The following is a 17,862-nucleotide window of genomic DNA, read 5'->3' as shown; positions in this document are numbered from 1 at the left end:
AGGTTGGCAGGCGTGGGACCGAGCGACGGGAGCGCGCCCCGTCACGGGGAATCGAACCGCCGACCTTTCGATCGGCAAGTCCTAGGCGCTGAGGCTTTTACCCACAGCGCCACCCGCGTTTATACTGCCCTCCAATTGAGCTCCCAGGATTGTTCACAAAAACAAAATAATACATAAATAAAATATGACAAACATATTAAAATAAAAAATAATTCATTAAAAAGCCTGGAAGAATCAAGATATACTACGTCCATAGCATCCCCCTGATCCTCCAAGCTTGTAACTATCAAAAAAAAAAAGAAATGAGTTTAGAGCATGTGCAGTTGCCACATACAATAATTTATATGCAGCTTTCATGCATTTTCTATATAAAAACCCATAACATAAGGATGGGGAACCTGTGGCTCTCCAGATGCTGCTGGACTCCAACTCCCATCAGCCCCTGCCATAAAGCAGCACTCAGAAGGTTGGAGAGAAAAGTTTTTTTAAAAAATGTTCAAAGTATTTAAGCTGCCATTTCTCCCTCAGCCTTTATTTAACTGACCTGTTAGCAAATTTTATTCTACATTGGAAGCAATTCAGCGCCTTCCAATACATAATAATCATTATATATATATATATATATATATATATATATATATATATATATATATATATGCTTTCGTAGATTTTCACGGGTACAGGAATGCAGGTTTTGTTGTCTTCGGGTGTCTTCCCGTGTAAGAGTTGGGGTGTCTAGGCGACGTTTCGACGAGGTCTCACTCGTCATCTTCAGGCTGGTGCTTTCGGCTTCTTGTTACTGGAACAGAGCAGGATCTCAGTGTTTGAGTTCCTATAAATACTGTTGAGGGGGTGTGGTGTATAGCCTCCAACGTTCTGGGCAGAGAGGAAGTTCCCAGGTTAGTGTGCCTTTTCTTCTTTTGTTCATTAATTACTTGAGGGATATCCTGAGAGATTTCTTGAGTGATATTCTGAGTACCATTTAGGAGGGTCATTAGGAGTGGATTAGTTGCTAAAGCTTTCGTGTCTTGACCTCTTGAGCTTGTGAAGAGTTTTTTTTCCTGAGAAGATGGCTGTACTGCACTTAGTTGTGCTCTGGCTTGGCTTCGTGTATAGGGGCGAGCTGTGGTTTTGTGCCCTGTGCCAGCCAGATCTGTGTAGGGATTGCAGGGGGGTGCAGCATCCGGAGGTGCCACTGTGGTTTGGCTACTGGATGGTGTCTGTAATTTATCTGTGGAGAGGGTCTGGGTTTGGGTCTGGTGAGGTTGATTGGAGATGGCGTTCTGTGTGCCTCTGGTTCTGGTGTCGGTTTTTGTGGGGAGGGCTAATTTCCAGATGTCTGGCAGGCGGGACGTGTCGTCACGCTTGTTCATGTTGTGAGGGTGTTTCTCTATCTCGATGGCTTCCATGATTATTCTCTTGTGGTGGTGTTCCATGTTAAAGAGCAATTTGGAATCTGCAAAATTAATTTCGTGTCCTGTTTCTTTCATGTGTTGGTAAAGAGAGGAAGTTTTTTCTTCTTTTTTGACGGCATTCTTGTGTTCTGCGATACGTGCATTTATTCGTCTGTTTGTTTGTCCAATGTACGTGGCTGGGCAGACTTTGCAGGGTATTTCATAGACCCCTTGGTTTTCTAACTGGATTTTATCTTTGGGGTTTCTGAGGATATTGGCTATTTTTTGGTTGGTGCAAAAGGCTGTTTTGATATTGTGTTTATGGAGGATTTTGCTAATTTTATCTGTAGTGCCCTTGATATAAGGAAGGAGGGCCATGCCATTGTTTTCTTCTGTGTCTTGGTTTTTGGGGGGTGTTTCTTTTTGGATTAGTTTCGTAACCCTGTTTTGCTGGTATCCGTTGGCGATTAACACATTTGAGAGATTCTGTAACTCAGTTGTCAAGTGGTCTTTGTCAGCCAGGCGTTTGGTTCTGGAGATGAGAGTCTTGGCTACGGAGTTTATTTGTGCTGCAACTGAGTTACAGAATCTCTCAAATGTGTTAATCGCCAACGGATACCAGCAAAACAGGGTTACGAAACTAATCCAAAAAGAAACACCCCCCAAAAACCAAGACACAGAAGAAAACAATGGCATGGCCCTCCTTCCTTATATCAAGGGCACTACAGATAAAATTAGCAAAATCCTCCATAAACACAATATCAAAACAGCCTTTTGCACCAACCAAAAAATAGCCAATATCCTCAGAAACCCCAAAGATAAAATCCAGTTAGAAAACCAAGGGGTCTATGAAATACCCTGCAAAGTCTGCCCAGCCACGTACATTGGACAAACAAACAGACGAATAAATGCACGTATCGCAGAACACAAGAATGCCGTCAAAAAAGAAGAAAAAACTTCCTCTCTTTACCAACACATGAAAGAAACAGGACACGAAATGAATTTTGCAGATTCCAAATTGCTCTTTAACATGGAACACCACCACAAGAGAATAATCATGGAAGCCATCGAGATAGAGAAACACCCTCACAACATGAACAAGCGTGACGACACGTCCCGCCTGCCAGACATCTGGAAATTAGCCCTCCCCACAAAAACCGACACCAGAACCAGAGGCACACAGAACGCCATCTCCAATCAACCTCACCAGACCCAAACCCAGACCCTCTCCACAGATAAATTACAGACACCATCCAGTAGCCAAACCACAGTGGCACCTCCGGATGCTGCACCCCCCTGCAATCCCTACACAGATCTGGCTGGCACAGGGCACAAAACCACAGCTCGCCCCTATACACGAAGCCAAGCCAGAGCACAACTAAGTGCAGTACAGCCATCTTCTCAGGAAAAAAAACTCTTCACAAGCTCAAGAGGTCAAGACACGAAAGCTTTAGCAACTAATCCACTCCTAATGACCCTCCTAAATGGTACTCAGAATATCACTCAAGAAATCTCTCAGGATATCCCTCAAGTAATTAATGAACAAAAGAAGAAAAGGCACACTAACCTGGGAACTTCCTCTCTGCCCAGAACGTTGGAGGCTATACACCACACCCCCTCAACAGTATTTATAGGAACTCAAACACTGAGATCCTGCTCTGTTCCAGTAACAAGAAGCCGAAAGCACCAGCCTGAAGATGACGAGTGAGACCTCGTCGAAACGTCGCCTAGACACCCCAACTCTTACACGGGAAGACACCCGAAGACAACAAAACCTGCGCATATATATATATATATATATATATATATATATATATATGGTGTCTTGTTCCTTTATTTCCAACTCAAATTATAGTTTTAAAAACCAGTCTTAAATCAGAACACACTGATGCCCTTCCATGCTGAAGTCTCTTTCACATCTGATTTTTTTATTTTTATTTTGCAAGACTGCCTGATAAAAGTAGCCTCTGGCAATTAGGTCAAAATCAGAGGGCCAAAGATCCAGTTTACAGAACAAGGAGATGGTAATCTTTCAAGAAACAGAAAATATTTATGTCTTCAGGGGTCCACCTACTTAAGGGACCTGTGGAAATCCTGATGAAACAACAGCCAGATAGGACATGAGCTTTATCTGTTCAAATGTACTTATATTAGGGGCTTGAAAAACCAGTACCAAGATGATGGAATATCCTGTACCCTTGCGAAATAACAAGGAATACGTGCTCTTTGGCAGTAAAAGCAGAATATTCTCTTCTAGACTCTTTCCTTTTTTAAAAAAAAGCATAGCTTTTTAAAGGACCTCCATGTGCTCACCTGCTCAACAGATGGCTGGAGACCCAAGAAGGTAGTATAAACTTAAAAGGAAGAGGTTCAAGTCTGCGAAACACTGCTTTAAAGGGGGGAGGGAGAGAATGAGGGTGACCTTATATTCATAAATACATGCAGATAAGAACAGGAAAGGGAAATATACTTCAGTAGAACTTGTTTACTTGAATCATTTGCACGCCTCTGAAAAAAGCTTCTCCCTGCTTGAATATGCAACACCTATGCTTTTATTCTCCAAGGAAGCATTGCCTCTGACTACTACTCTGTTTGGTCTCTATTGGCCAGTTGTGGATGGCAGCATGGCAAGGTGCAAATGTGTCCACAGGAATCTGCCCTATACCAGGTGAAAGTACGTTTCCAGTACGTTTCCGAACACAATTCAAAGTGTTGATGCTGACCTTTAAAGCCCTAAACGGCCTTGGCCCAGTATCCCTGAAGGAGCGTCTCCACCCCCATCGTTCAGCCTGGACACTGAGGTCCAGCTTCTGGCGGTTCCCTCACTGTGAGAAGTGAGGTTACAGGAAACCAGGCAGAAGGCCTTCTCGGTAGTGGCACCCGCCCTGTGGAACGCCCTCCCATCAGATGTCAAGGAAATAAACAGCTATCTGACATTTAGAAGACATTTCTAAGGCAGCCCTGTTTAGGGAAGCTTTTAATGACTGATGTTTTCATGTATTTTTAATCTTTTGTTGGAAGCTGCCCAGAGTGGCTGGGGAATGAATGAATGGATGAATGAATGAATGAATGATTTGCCTATCTAACCCAGTTTTATCTACTCTGACTGGCAGGAGCTCTCCAGGATCTCAAGGAGAGGCTCTTTTTTAATCTCAGAATTTCTCAGATGCAGAAATTTGATAGTGTGCAGCACTTGATGTTTTTGGGATTGGCCAAGTTACTTAATATGAACTGTCGTGAGGATTTATCAAGATTTCCACCACCCAAATATGCAGTTAATTTAGCATTAAGGAAGGCAAACTGCCTTGTAAGGCACGTAGTGAGTATTTATTTAGATCCCAAGGTTGGGGTTTGAGAGAAGTTTCTGGTTCCACATTCAGAAAACTGAACAAGTTAATAAAATGGGTTTCCCCTGTATTTTAAAGCCTTTAAAAGCTATACCTGCTGAGATTATCTGACACCAGCTACTGAGAGCGCAAGTTCAAGGAAGCAGATTGGGGGGAGAAAAATCAGGATTATATTACATATAAGTCTTCCCTGAGATCATATCTGAAGCAAAATACACTGCAGTAGCTTACAAATAAAGACAGCCAAGAAAGATTAGGAGAGCTGTGGACAGATAAGCAGGGTAAAATTCCACACTCTGTCTGACCAGAAAGAGAATATAATAAAATTTGAAAGAAAAAGAAAAAAACCCACAGTGAGGGTGTGATATGATTCTTTAGTACTTCTAGTCTGAAACCACAGATGTGGAACAGAAGAAAATATGGCAATGTGTCAGCCTAGAATTTCAAAAGACTTCCCAAGACTACAGGAGGTGAGATGTAGAGTAAATGGAGGAAATAAATATTTTTTTATTAGATAACTAGCAAGACTGACGACGTTTTATATGTGTTTGGTGAAAAACTACAGCCAGGCAGAGCTTCTGGAACGCATTATTACAGCTTGCTTCACAGAGAAACAGGATCTGAGCGTTGCCTAAGCCATAAAAAGAGGCTAAAGTAAGGTTACCAGATGTCCCCGTTTCCCAGGGACAGTCCCCGGATTTACAAATCAGTCCCCATACAAAATCCATTGAAGTTGAAAAGTGTCCCCAGATTCATCCGGGGGGAAACCTTAGGCTGAAGAATACAGGAGTGTCATCAGTTTTGCCTTTGGATAACATTATATGCCAGGAGTGGATAATATGATTGTAATCGGAGTTGGACACTCTTGTATTCCATTTCCACAAGGTGGCAGTAAAAACTCACAGTTCAAAATTATGACATTATAGGTTTAAAGACAGGGTTTATCATAGCCCATAAATAAATTTACAACCAAGAAAGGAGAATTTTTGTGGTGGTTTTTTTAAAAAGAAGGTATTAAGGTGGGAGTGGGGAAACCAGATGTTGGTCTACTGATCTCATCAGCCCCAAACCAGCAAAGCCAATGGTCTGAAAAGATGGGAATTCTAGTCCAGCAACATCTGGTGGGCCACAGTATTAAGAGAAGACTCCACTGAACAGCTAATGCATTTGTTCCCTCCCTAAATCAAACAGAAAAAGGGTGGTCGTTGGGCCTACACCAACAATGAAAGTGTATCCCAGGGTTTCCTGCTGGTTTTAGACTACAATTTTCCAACCATCCCTAGGGACCCTAGCTACCAGGACCAATGGTTATGGATGATGGAAATTATAGTCTAAAACAGGTGGAGACCCAAGTTTGGGAAACCCTGGTGTATCCTAACACAAAATGAAGTGCAAAAACCCAATGCAAGTAGAGAAGTGTGTTCAATTATTTAGCTTATTAAATGGTTGTAATAAAACACAAGCAAAATGCAGTATTTTTTTAAGTGCCAAGAGTCCATCAATTCATTCTCAAGACAGAATAAATGCCATGCCCCCATCAAATGGAGCTTGAGCTAGTCAGAAGAAACATGAAATAAATGCATCTGCTTGCTTCAATTCCCATTCTTGGACGGTTTGTATTTATCATGTGAAAAACCATTTATGTATCATGGTTTATATCTGCAAGGGTCTATGACTTGCATCTGCAAGACAGCTCAAAATAGTTCAATTAAGGGCTGATCCAAACTTCCGCTTGTTCCACTGCTTTCCCCCATGAAAATCTGACTGTTACCACTTAATCAGAGCAAACATCAATTGGGTTTGCTGCAGATTGACATTTGTTCCAAAGAAACTCTAAAGAGCGGGTTTTCCTGGGGAAAGTGGCAGGACCAGCAGGAAACCGCTTGGACCCATGCCTGGGAAGCATGAGACAAGTAGAAAACATCTCAGGCCAGTCCTTTCTAGGCATGGGACATGCAGAAACAGGGATAAGTCTCTATTCTGTTTGTTTCATGAGCATGGCAAGTGAGCCTTAGATGTGAATGGATTGCAAACAACTCACATTTGGAAATATAAGACAATGGGCCAAGAAATAGACTATGGTTTTTCAAAAAGGTTAAGAGTTGAATGAGATACCAGTTAAAAGTCGCATGGCATGCCTCTACAGTAGCCTACCAGACCTGCCTAGTAATAGCTTCCTTCCCCATGCCTTGCCAATGGTGAGTTGGGGGTAAGTGGATACTGGTCTGCAGGCAAACAGGTCACTGCCTCACCAACCTCAGTCTGCCTACCTTCTTACAACCAGTGCAGAACGTATCCATGGCTACCAGCGTCCTCTTCCTTAGCTACAACTCTGCCCTTGTAGAGCTCAGATGGGGAGAAACCTAGAATGAGTTAACTCTGACTGTCATTGGTTCTGGCTCCACATGCTGGTGGCCTGTCTTCCACCCTGCTAGTCCGAATGGGCACCAGCCAGCACCAATTGTGGTAAAACAACAAATGAGTGCTGAGAATAAAATGACTTCTCATGTTGAAAATTGGCATATATCATTGTCACTGATGAAGAGTAACTGCTTAAAACATATTAGGCGCCGCATTTACCAAAGGGTTTGTTTGTTTTTCAAATGAATCAGCCTTCAGCACCTTGAGGTTTTCTTCTCCTATTTTGATGCTGAACTGTGTGAACATTTTTCTTAAATGAGAACTGCAAGGGCAATAGGGAGAGGAGAGGGGCTTAAGTGTTCCTAACTCTTTGATTGTGGCCATTATGTTCATAAATTCTAAAAAAGGGAAAAGGCTCCCTTCTAAAGAGGGTTTATTTTAATACTACATTAAAGCTTGATAGTGGGACACTTTGAGGAAGTTTTATGATAACAAAGTGCTATAAAAGCAAAGTGCTTTTGATTTATAAATAACCACAGCACTACTAATCTGAAAGCAAAAGGTTGAAGTTTATCTGCTGCTGACTGTAACAATAGCTGCACTGGGGTTAATCCAAATTGTCTGTGCAGCTTAGTACATTGCCTGACAGTGGTCAATGTCAGAGGAAAGGCTTAGGAAATACACTGTTCACTCTAAGTCCAGATAATTTATGAATACGTCGAATAGCCCTGGTCCCAAATGCACACCATCAGGGGACCCAAGTACTTATTTGCCTCCATTATGAAAACTACCTGTTTATTCCTACCTATTTGTCTCCTTTAAAGACAAGCAAACCATTAATAAGAGGTTCTGATCTTTTAATCTGTGCCTAACATGTTTCTGAATTATGATTCAGAATGCTTTAGAAAGCCAAGTATTTAAGAGTATACCTCCTGTCTGAAGGATAAAGCTCCACAGTGATAACATCAAGGGAGTTCCACGCCGAGATGGTGAGGCCATTGTACAGACACAGCATGCCTATCATCATGGATTCACTTGTACCAAACCACAGGAAGAAGCAGCTAATTCCAGAAAGAATCATAGAACCACCTGCATTCAAGGGGAAAGGAAAGAATCACTATTGATTTTGTCATGAGCCTTTCAAAGAAATGCCACATGGCTGTCATGACTCCAAATCACAAACAGTATCCTGGATATCAACGCAAAGTGTTGAGGCAGGCTGTGAGAGCCAGAAGCACCTGTAGAATTACTGGACCTAGGCAAATAGCCCACGACATCAAGTCTGAACCCAACAGGTAGGAAAAGGCAAAGACCCCTAAATATAGCAATCCCTGAGCCAGATTCCCAAGGGTCCTGCACTCTTGTCACCAAGGTTCTTGCAGCCCCCAAAACATTGCTCATCGGTGCACCCCTCCCTGGCAGAAACTAACAGAGAGGTTACAGAATGCTAGGCTCCAGGCCAGAGGGCTATCTTAACTGCCTTGGAGGGGCAGTTCGTTTAGGGAGGTTATAAGGGCCCAGTTGGACCTAGGAACCCCAAGGGAACAAGTTCTGCGCCTTGAGAATGCTCTGCCCAGTCTGGAATGCCAAAGATTTGAGTACTAGTGACAAAGAGTGATTAGTTCGCCTATAGAAGTGATTTTAGAACCAATCTTTATATTACATATTTGTACTGTAAACCACACTGAGATCTATGGGTATAGGGCAGTATAAGAATAAATAAGAATAAATAAATAAAATAATATATTACATGCCAGACACCTCTGTAATAATCTCCTGGCTATTTAAAAAGGAAAGGGAGGAGGAGCCTGTGAGTTTGATCATAGGAAAAGCAAGAAGGTTGTTGAATCATTTCCTCTCACCATTTTCCCCAGTCAGTTACCCCGAGCTGCTTTCCCACTCACAGGAAAATGAAATACAAATATCCAAATCTTTCAGCATGCAAGTGAAAAAGCAGCTTTTTTGGAATCGGCTAGTGTGGGCTGTGGGTTGCTATTGAATAGGAAAAAAGAAGAGAAAGACTATGTCTAGCTACCTGGAAATGAGTCCCACTGAACTCAATGGGATTTACTTCTGAATATACATATATAGGCTTGCACTGTCCATAGGACCATTCCCTGGCTCAGGCACACAACCTTCTGCAATTACAAACAAACAAAACCATTGGCTTGTCCAATTTTACCCTGGACTTGTAAAGATAATTAGCTAGACTTCTTTCTGTTTATCTGCAGAGTTCATCAGTAGAGGATAGGGAAGAGTCACTCCCAACACCTGCGCTATTGCTGCTTGATTGGACAGCGTCATGCATGTTCCAACTCTACAGGTCTTTGAGTCTGTGTGCCCCAGTGAGAGCGACAGATTGGTGGCAGTGCTTCTGTCAGTGCAAGGGCACAGCCCCAATCTTACCAACCACCCCAGTTCCCACCACACATGAGACTTCCAGAAGATTATGTTCAAATATTTTTGTAGGGTATTTCGAATATACCAATTAAGTATTTTTGAGGAAACAGTTATCCCTCCCCTCGCAGGAAATTCTTAAAAGTAGGGTTGTGAAGGATAATATTTTTTAAAACCCATTTTCATGCAAAGTTCATACCTAACATTGTTAAACGCCCAATTCTGTCCATCAGAAGAGCGGAGACAATATTCCCTGGTAGTACAGCTAAAGTCCCCAGGAAATTAACGAAGTAAATCCAATAGGCACTGTAATCATCGTCAAAGGATATTTGACATCCTGTCTTGTTGTGAATGAATGTGCAGTTTACAAATTGACTGCCAGGATATTTATATGGTTCAAGATCTATGGAAATGAAGAAAATGAACAATATCAGGAATTCACAATCTGTTCAAATTAGGAATTCATCTGTTTTAAAACATTTCAAAAACTGATAGAAAACAACAACAACTTTTGTATGTGGGATAATGGACTTTTTTTCAGATAACGAATTAGATGTAATTGTCGATACTATATGCTTCCAGGACAGTCATATGCAGAACCTAGTGGCAGATTGGTGTGATCTGCATCTCAGGGAGTAAGTCCCATTAAACTCAATGGAACTTACTCCCTGAGTAGATCTATATAGGACTGCACTGTAACATTATTCACACCCATCATTCACAAGTCACACTCAATGCCTTTTTGGGGGAGGATGTGCAATCTCCTTATTCAATGTAGGACTGCACATTCCCCTAAATAAAAATAAATAAATCTGCTGTTTCTGCTTCCCCGCCATGCCCCGCCCCACCCTGCTTTTGGCCAACTAGAAGCCAGATATGCAATGCCACAAATTCTTTACTGCCTCACTGACCAGTACTGAATCATGTTAACTCTTTAGTTCTCTGCAAAAGTTCTGGTAAACCAAGGTTTTAATATTTTCATGGTCCCAATGCTTTCTCAACCACCCACAGCTGCTATTTACATTAGAAGAAAGGTATGTGCTAATTGCACTGATGTCCAGTTTGGGTCTCAAAGTGTCCTGCCTTCAAGAGCTCAAATGGATGGGGATCCCAGAGAGGGCTTTTTCAGGTATAGGCCCCTGCTTACGTAATCCTCAGGCAGGCTGGAGAAGGCACCAATCCTGTTATTATTTAGATGACAGCTTAATACCTTTTTATCATCTAAGGTTTTGGATGAGTAACTGGTGGCTTGTCTTTCTGATTGTAGATACCTTTCTTGCTGCTGTTTATCTGTTTTTAAATTGTTTTTTTTTTTTGTTTTTTTAAGGAATCATTACTGTAAATTGCTTTGGAAAAGAAATGTGATATATTTAAATCAAATCTTCTTGTGTATCAGAAGAAAACTGGGCTGGGAATTCCAGAAGTTGGGGGTTCTACCTCATAGAAGCCCCAAGTTCCTATTACTTTAAATGCACCTTCTGAAAGGAAGGAGCTCCCCAATAACCCAAAGGCACAGATGTCAGAATGTGCAGAGTGGTTTACACATTACACAGATAAATGACCACATACATGGAAGATAGATAGCTACACATTGCCCATTTGAAATCATGAATGTTCCCTCCCACTGTTGACTCAAATACCTCAGTGATTTGTAGCCTAATATATCTCTGAGCCTGTCTGAATTTTTGCAAAGGGCTTTGACCAGAAGCATAGAAGTTTGACCTGACCTGACCCAACCTGACCTCAGCTGCAAAGGTTTTACCCTTTCCCCATGATTCAATAAGCAGAGAGCCTCAGAAACTGCTTCATGACAGAGGGGCTCAGGGTTAGTTGGCTGGGTTCTTTCCTTCATTTTATACACCAGGTGCAGCTAAACCTCCCCATGCTTCCTCATTAAAATGGACATGGAAGCTTGGCCATAACATAGATGACATGGTAGAGTTTACAAGCCCAGATATCAGTTCAACATAAAACAGTTAGTAGGAACACAGAGAAAGTGTTTTTTTAAAACTTGTTTTGTGTTTCATTGCAATCATCTATAACCGCTTTACTCCTGGAAAGAAATGCTTGAGAAAATGGAACCCCCATGAATTTGGACAGCAAACAATGAGCTTCCTTCCTGCAAAGCATACCTGTGTTGAAGAAAATGCTCCTCACAAAAGTGCAGTTCCTGAAATACGTATTCAGCGTAGTAACATCTTCAAAATAACAGGTGCTAAAGAGAGTATCTTGAAATGTAACCGCTTTGAATTTCATCATTGTGAACCTGAGCAACAGAAGAGATTTTTACAGTCAGATTTTTACGGTCATCGTGAACAACAAGAGGCTATTCTCACCTGGTTTAGCTGGCCAGTTGAAGGGAAATTCTGCCATTTCCTGGAATGGGGCCACTGTTGGATGCTGATAGCTTCTAGGAGCCACAGGTGAGAGCTCAGTGCAGGATAGGGGCCAAAGGTGGACAAACTACCCCAGAAGGAGCACAATGTGTCCCTCACCAGAGGTATTACCCCTCCCCTAACACCTCATACACCCCTAAGGAATAAATACTACTCAAATATGGAGTGGAGTCCCTAAGACAGTTGGATGGCACCTTGCATGCCTCCTTCTGGCAACTCCTGCAGCCAAGCTGGTGCCACATGTATTGCTCTGCTTTCCTTTGTACCACATCAGTGAGGCTGAGATGGAAGTCTTGTGGTCTGGGCAGCCCAGGACCTCCATACACACTGCCCAGATTCACACCCCAGGGTTTACTTCAGTGCTACTGATGCAGCAGTTTGGCTTCACCCCAGAGGTGTACTCCATTGTCTCTCAAGACAGATGGATGCCAATAATTCATCACTCAATTCAAATGTTGCATGCTAGTAATTCAAACTATGGAAGTAGTATCTTCAAAGACAGCATGGTCAAAGGAACCATAACAACTATTAAGGATGAAGACTGATTGTAGGAGGATGGGGAGGAGTCTGGATATTGATGCACACTACTATTTCTTTATTTCATAAAGTTAATTCTGATTTAATTTATTTAATTTATCTCAACCTGTCATTGACGAATGTTCCATTGTAGTGAATCTGATTTTCCAAAGTAAAGTTGAAGTCAAAGTCTTTTATTATCTCATTTTCAAAACTCTTCCTTCTAGAAGCATACTCATCTGCTTGTAGATGCTTAATCACATCTGGAAACCAGACTGACAATCCATAGTATCTGTGAAAAGCAATAGATACAATTTCAATGACTCTAGTGTCAAAGCGGTACAGAAGAATTAGATTTCTTAAAACTTCGCTGAAACACACAATACACTTGTGTTTTGTTGCATATACACTGATAAACAAGTGATGTTTTAAAATTGGTTGCATTTGGAAAAAATAACAAACTGCCATTTAGTGCTGAGAAGCCAAACTATTGGCTTGCACGTTGCCCCCAACATGGTCACGAGGAAATCTGAAGCTCAATTTCTATAAGAAAAACATCCATTATTTGACTATTGATCCAAACTCCCAAAATGTATTTTATATAGTTAACTTTTTACCTTTATCCTCTTTATACTGCATTTTGTTTTAATGCTATGGCTGGTGGCTGATGCAAATAAAGATTCATTAACCATAATTTAACAGGTTGTCCAAACCTTAAACTGTGGTTAATCTTCACTCTGGTTAGTGAAAACAAACCAACTTCATCAAATATGTTTTGAAGTTGCCTTGTTTCTACTAACCAGAGGTAAGAATAACGGCAGTTTCTTCTGGTAGGGATGACACAACAAAATTCAGCTAAGCAAAAATAAAAGCAAATGCTTCTGTATTCTGTCTCACAGCTGTGCCCCCCCCCCAAAGGAAGAACCATATGAGCCCAGCGCAGCCTAGGTATCATTCTTGTAACACTAAACCATGGTTTAATGCTACATCCAAAACAATCCATTTTGTGCTAATGTGTTTTTTACCTCATAGTTTTATATTGGAGGAAATGCTCTCTTTGATATCTGTAATTCTTTCTATGTTCTGGAGTTACTTTATACAACACCAAACTTAGTGTGTTTCAGAGAGAGGACTTCGTAGAAAGACTTCATATGTAAAAACATGTATGTTCCAATAGAAGACATGATCTTCTATTGACAGCTGTGAAAATTTAATACTTGACAAAAAATTGCTCTATTTCTTTCTTTTCTGTTTTGCTTAATCAGTATTACAACCACTTCATGTGTGTCTTGTTGCTCTTACCCAAAAGAAAGAGTAAACCATACTACTGCAAGTTTGGTTGTACTGTCCTTGACGGGATAAGTGAAACACCTCATAAAAGTTGACCAAATCTGTGAAAGATGAATAAAATAAACATTTATTTTTAAATTTCAATTTAGAGTACTATGAAAAGGATAATCATCATCATCATCATCATCATATATGCTAAATTGAAATTATTGGGAAGAAACATTGGATAAAAGCAATGTATTAAATCAAAGTAGACACCATCACCTCGAACATCCCTGGTGAGCATGGCAGCAGAGAGCATTTATTCATTCTTTTGAAAAACTAAAGCACATCGTCTTCAAATAATTTTTCTGAGGTTAACAACAATCTTCAATGGTTACATTTCTATAGTTCTGCTTTCATATTCAGTGCAAATAATATTTTTCAAATTAATTACTTACACCATCCAGCTCTGTACGCACTCTGACATAGCACCGCTTGTACCAGGTTCCTGTATCGCTTTCTATTTCTATAAACTCATCTATTTGCTTGGGAGTTTTTATCCTGTTAACCTATGTGAGGGGGGAAAAAAAAGATTTTTATGTTCTTTCCCCTTAGCAAACTATTTGATATTATGCAAATAAGGATAGGCAAACAACTTCCACCTGTGATAGATATTCTTAATTCTCTTGTTTACCTTAAGAAAAAAGGGACACTTTCCATGCTTCCCAGTAACTATAACCATCTAAATTTTAAGTGATGTTGGGCTAATGAGGCATAATGGTGCAAATAACAACTTACTGTGAAAACTTTTTCAGGCTGACCACGAGCTCTCATGTTTGTATCATGAATTTGTTTGAGAATCATCCAAGCTTCATCATGTTTCCCAATCTACATATATGAAGACATTTGGTAAATGAACACATATATATTAAAATAGAAATTGAAGAGTAACATGTGGGAACTGAGATTGCTGAGAAGTTATAATAGCTAAGCAATTGACCTTTCCTGCCTCACTCACAATCATTATTCCCTTGGAAAAAACTGATAACCATACCTCCTATAGTCTCAGAATTCACCAACTGCTCCCCTTTTTAGCTGATTTTAAACTGTGTGGTGTGGTATATTGAGTGCTTGTCACATGTGTGAAATGGCATATCAGCTGCCACTTCCAAAGTCCTACTGGTTTGACTTTGGGGGACTTTGATGGATCTTTTTAAAAATTCCTCCCATTGGTTCAAATGCGCGCGCGCGGGGGGGGGGGGTAGTTCCGACTTGCATAGGTGGTGGCCCCAATGCTGGGGTCTCTCTACCTTCTTCTGGCCTAACACAGGTGAGAGCACTGCTAGCAAAATATCTATGTCTTCAGAGCTTTCTGTGGGCATAGGTGGGGCTTTCACAGTATACAGGACTTCCTAAAAGGCAAAGAAGCACCTAACTCCCTCCAGCCAGCAGATCCAGGGGTTAGAACTTTTCTGGTGTACATAAAGTTATTTTACCTTTTCAGTTATTTTTATCCCATCTTTTAGAGCCACACCTTCAGAAGGCAGTTTACAAAACAAGATTTAGAACCAAGAAAATTACAGTTTTAAAAAATCCATAAAGTTTTGTGGAATCAGACCTTTAGAGCTCTTTTGAAAACCACCAAGGAGGAACCAAACGTTCTCCAGGGAGGGGGTTTCAAAGATGTGGGGCCACCACTGATGAAAAGACCCTGCCCCAGTCCCCATGAGTCTGATTTATCTTAATGGTCATCTAGACAGCAGAGTCTCCATGTCTGACCTGAAGCCCCAGATAAACTCAAGTTGTTTAATAATATAGGCATTTTACCTCAAGCAAGAACCTTGGACTTTCTGGCATGAAAGTAAGTGCCACCACAGCGGAAACACAGGGCAGAGCACACATAATAACAAACACTCTCCAGCTGTGAAACTGATAAGCAGATCCCATGCTGAAACTCCATCCTGGATAAGGGAGAAAGCACACGCACACATAAAAGGGCAATGCCTTAGAAACATGGCATATTTTGTATGGCTGACTTTGTTGATCATGAGAAATTTACTGATGCTCTGATATGGCTTATGAGATGTCACTTTAAAGAGAAGAGAAAAGCACCTGCTTTTTCCAGTGAGCCCACATTTTTGAAACTTTTGGAATCAAATATTACACTATATCAGGAAATAAAACTGAAAATTAAAGGCTAGAGTGGTTTATCCCAAAATATCAGCATGCCCCCCTAGAAGCGTCAAACAACCATGAAAGTTGCTGCTTAGTTGTGGTTCATAATTGCCATTAAGCATTATGTTGAGTCATGTTTGTTTCTCCTGTCTAGTGTTATCTCTATGTCCTTTTTCTTCCATGTACTAAGAAGAAAAGCACAACAAGCTGAAAGCACAGAATGATTGGGATATATATTTATAATAGCCATACCATGAATAAAACAGATGCCCTTTTTTGGCTATTTTGTTTCACTTTTCTTGAACTGATTGCAGTATTTTCTCAAGCGATTTCTCATTTAATATCCTGAACCGGAAATGAACAGTAAGCAGTGTTTCTCAACTGCGAAAGTTCCATGTTTTCCCTACAACTTTCCACCAGAATAGCTGATGAATCTTCAAGGAGAGTGAGCAACAGATAAATAAGACAACAATAGTCTATCACAGTGTTTCCCAACCGGTGTTCCGCGGCACACGAGTGTGCCGTGAGACATCGGCTGGTGTGCCGCGAGATGCCTGGAGGGAGGCGGGTGAGTCGGGTGGCGAGAGGCGGGGCGGCGGCGGCGAGGAGAGGCCGCGCCTCCTGCTGCTGCCTGGCGCTCCTCCTCGCAGCCGGCAGCGCTGCCTGGGCGCCTCCGCGCGACTCTGCCTCGCTGGGTTTGGTCTCCCAGCAGAGACGGGTCACACGCGCACCTCCCTCCCTCCCTCAGCCTGCGCGGAGGGAGAGCCAGAGAGAGGCATCGCTCCTGCGCGGCGGGAGAGGGAGCAGCCGGAGCGATGCCCCAAACGAAGGCATGGGACCGGAGGGGAAATCCTCTCCGAGGAGGATTGAGCGCAGCTGAGAGAAGCCTTTCGAGGAGCTGCCGTGTCCCCTGGAAACCCCCTTCCCAGCTCTGCCTGCCTGCCTGCCCAAAGCTTGGAGGTTCCCCGGCAAGGGGGAGGGGAAAAACTTTCACTTTTGTGCGTCCCTCCCGGCGTGACGCTGCGCGCTGATGTCACGGGGCGGGGCTTTAATGGTGGTGTGCCGCGAGATTTTTTTTCAGTAAACAGGTGTGCCGTTGCCCAAAAACGTTTGGGAAACACTGGTCTATCAAATACTTTCCCTGTAGGCGTTATACTAGTAATGCACTGAATACCAATGCTAGAAATAATCAGAAATTAAAACACACCCAGACAATTATTTGTTAGATGTTGATTTTGTTTAAAAGATGTGTTTGTGTGTGACTGAGACAAACTGTGTGTAAAGAAAAGGAAGGGAAGCTAAGAACTAGTTTAAAATAGGAGAATGAAAAATCTGAAGTATGTGAATGCGAAAAAGGAAAGAATTAAAACAAATGAAATGCTATTCTAGTGGGCTTCTAAATATCCTTATTACAAATATAGCAAAAGGCATGCAGTATTTGTTTACAAAATACATTGTTTAGCATCATCCAATGCTTCTAAGAATGCCCTTTTAAAATGCAAATGCTATAATCTATGGTACATTGTCATGCTGTTATGATTGTTCTGTTAATGCAAGCATTTCTGCTTGCCAGACAGATAATCTCTTATCTCCTCTCCCCCTCCCCCACCCCCACCCCATGCACTGCTCTGGGGGTTCTCCTGATCCACCCCAGGCAGATTTGCGGGGTACAGGGGGAGGAAAGGGGCGGAAACATTCTGTTGCACTAGTGGGACTCATTGCACTGGCTCCCACTAGCAGAACTGTTTCATTGATTCCAGTCCTCTGTATTCATAAGTACTTTGTTAGGATGTTAAACATCCACAGGGTCAATAGTTATTATTCAACAAATTCAACATATTGTTACAGGCCACCCCAATCTCAGCCGAGTGGTAGTAAGATTACAGGGGTCTTGGCACTTTATCAGGGCTTGTGTTCCTTTGGAAGGAGGTACAGCAGAGGATGTAGTGTCTTTAAGAAATATGGTTTATTGACACACATTTACACCTGAATTTAGGTGGAGGG

The 17,862-nt window shown here is 41.7% G+C and overlaps 1 protein-coding gene across 2 annotated transcripts in view; it reads right to left on the bottom strand.

Moving 5' to 3' along the window:
- The window catches only part of SV2C (synaptic vesicle glycoprotein 2C), a 95,442-nt gene that overhangs the window by 9,464 nt on the left and 68,116 nt on the right, over positions 1–17,862 (bottom strand). For both annotated transcript variants that reach the window (XR_014012864.1, XM_081212817.1), the window contains exons 5-12: positions 15,511–15,644; positions 14,482–14,571; positions 14,142–14,252; positions 13,714–13,802; positions 12,539–12,703; positions 11,632–11,765; positions 9,699–9,902; positions 8,032–8,191 (exon numbers count right to left, since the gene is read on the bottom strand). Coding sequence is in view for 1 of the 2 variants with exons in the window: in XM_081212817.1 (XP_081068943.1) it covers positions 8,032–8,191; positions 9,699–9,902; positions 11,632–11,765; positions 12,539–12,703; positions 13,714–13,802; positions 14,142–14,252; positions 14,482–14,571; positions 15,511–15,644 (1,087 nt within the window). In the remaining variant the exon portion in view is untranslated. The remainder of the gene's footprint in view (positions 1–8,031; positions 8,192–9,698; positions 9,903–11,631; positions 11,766–12,538; positions 12,704–13,713; positions 13,803–14,141; positions 14,253–14,481; positions 14,572–15,510; positions 15,645–17,862) is intronic.

The sequence above is a fragment of the Podarcis bocagei genome (genome assembly GCF_964188305.1).
Source record: "Podarcis bocagei genome assembly, chromosome: 11".
In the NCBI taxonomy this organism is placed as follows: Eukaryota; Metazoa; Chordata; class Lepidosauria; order Squamata; family Lacertidae; genus Podarcis; species Podarcis bocagei.
The sequence above is the reverse complement of the archived record's forward strand: the minus strand, read 5'-3'. Positions and strand labels throughout refer to the sequence as shown.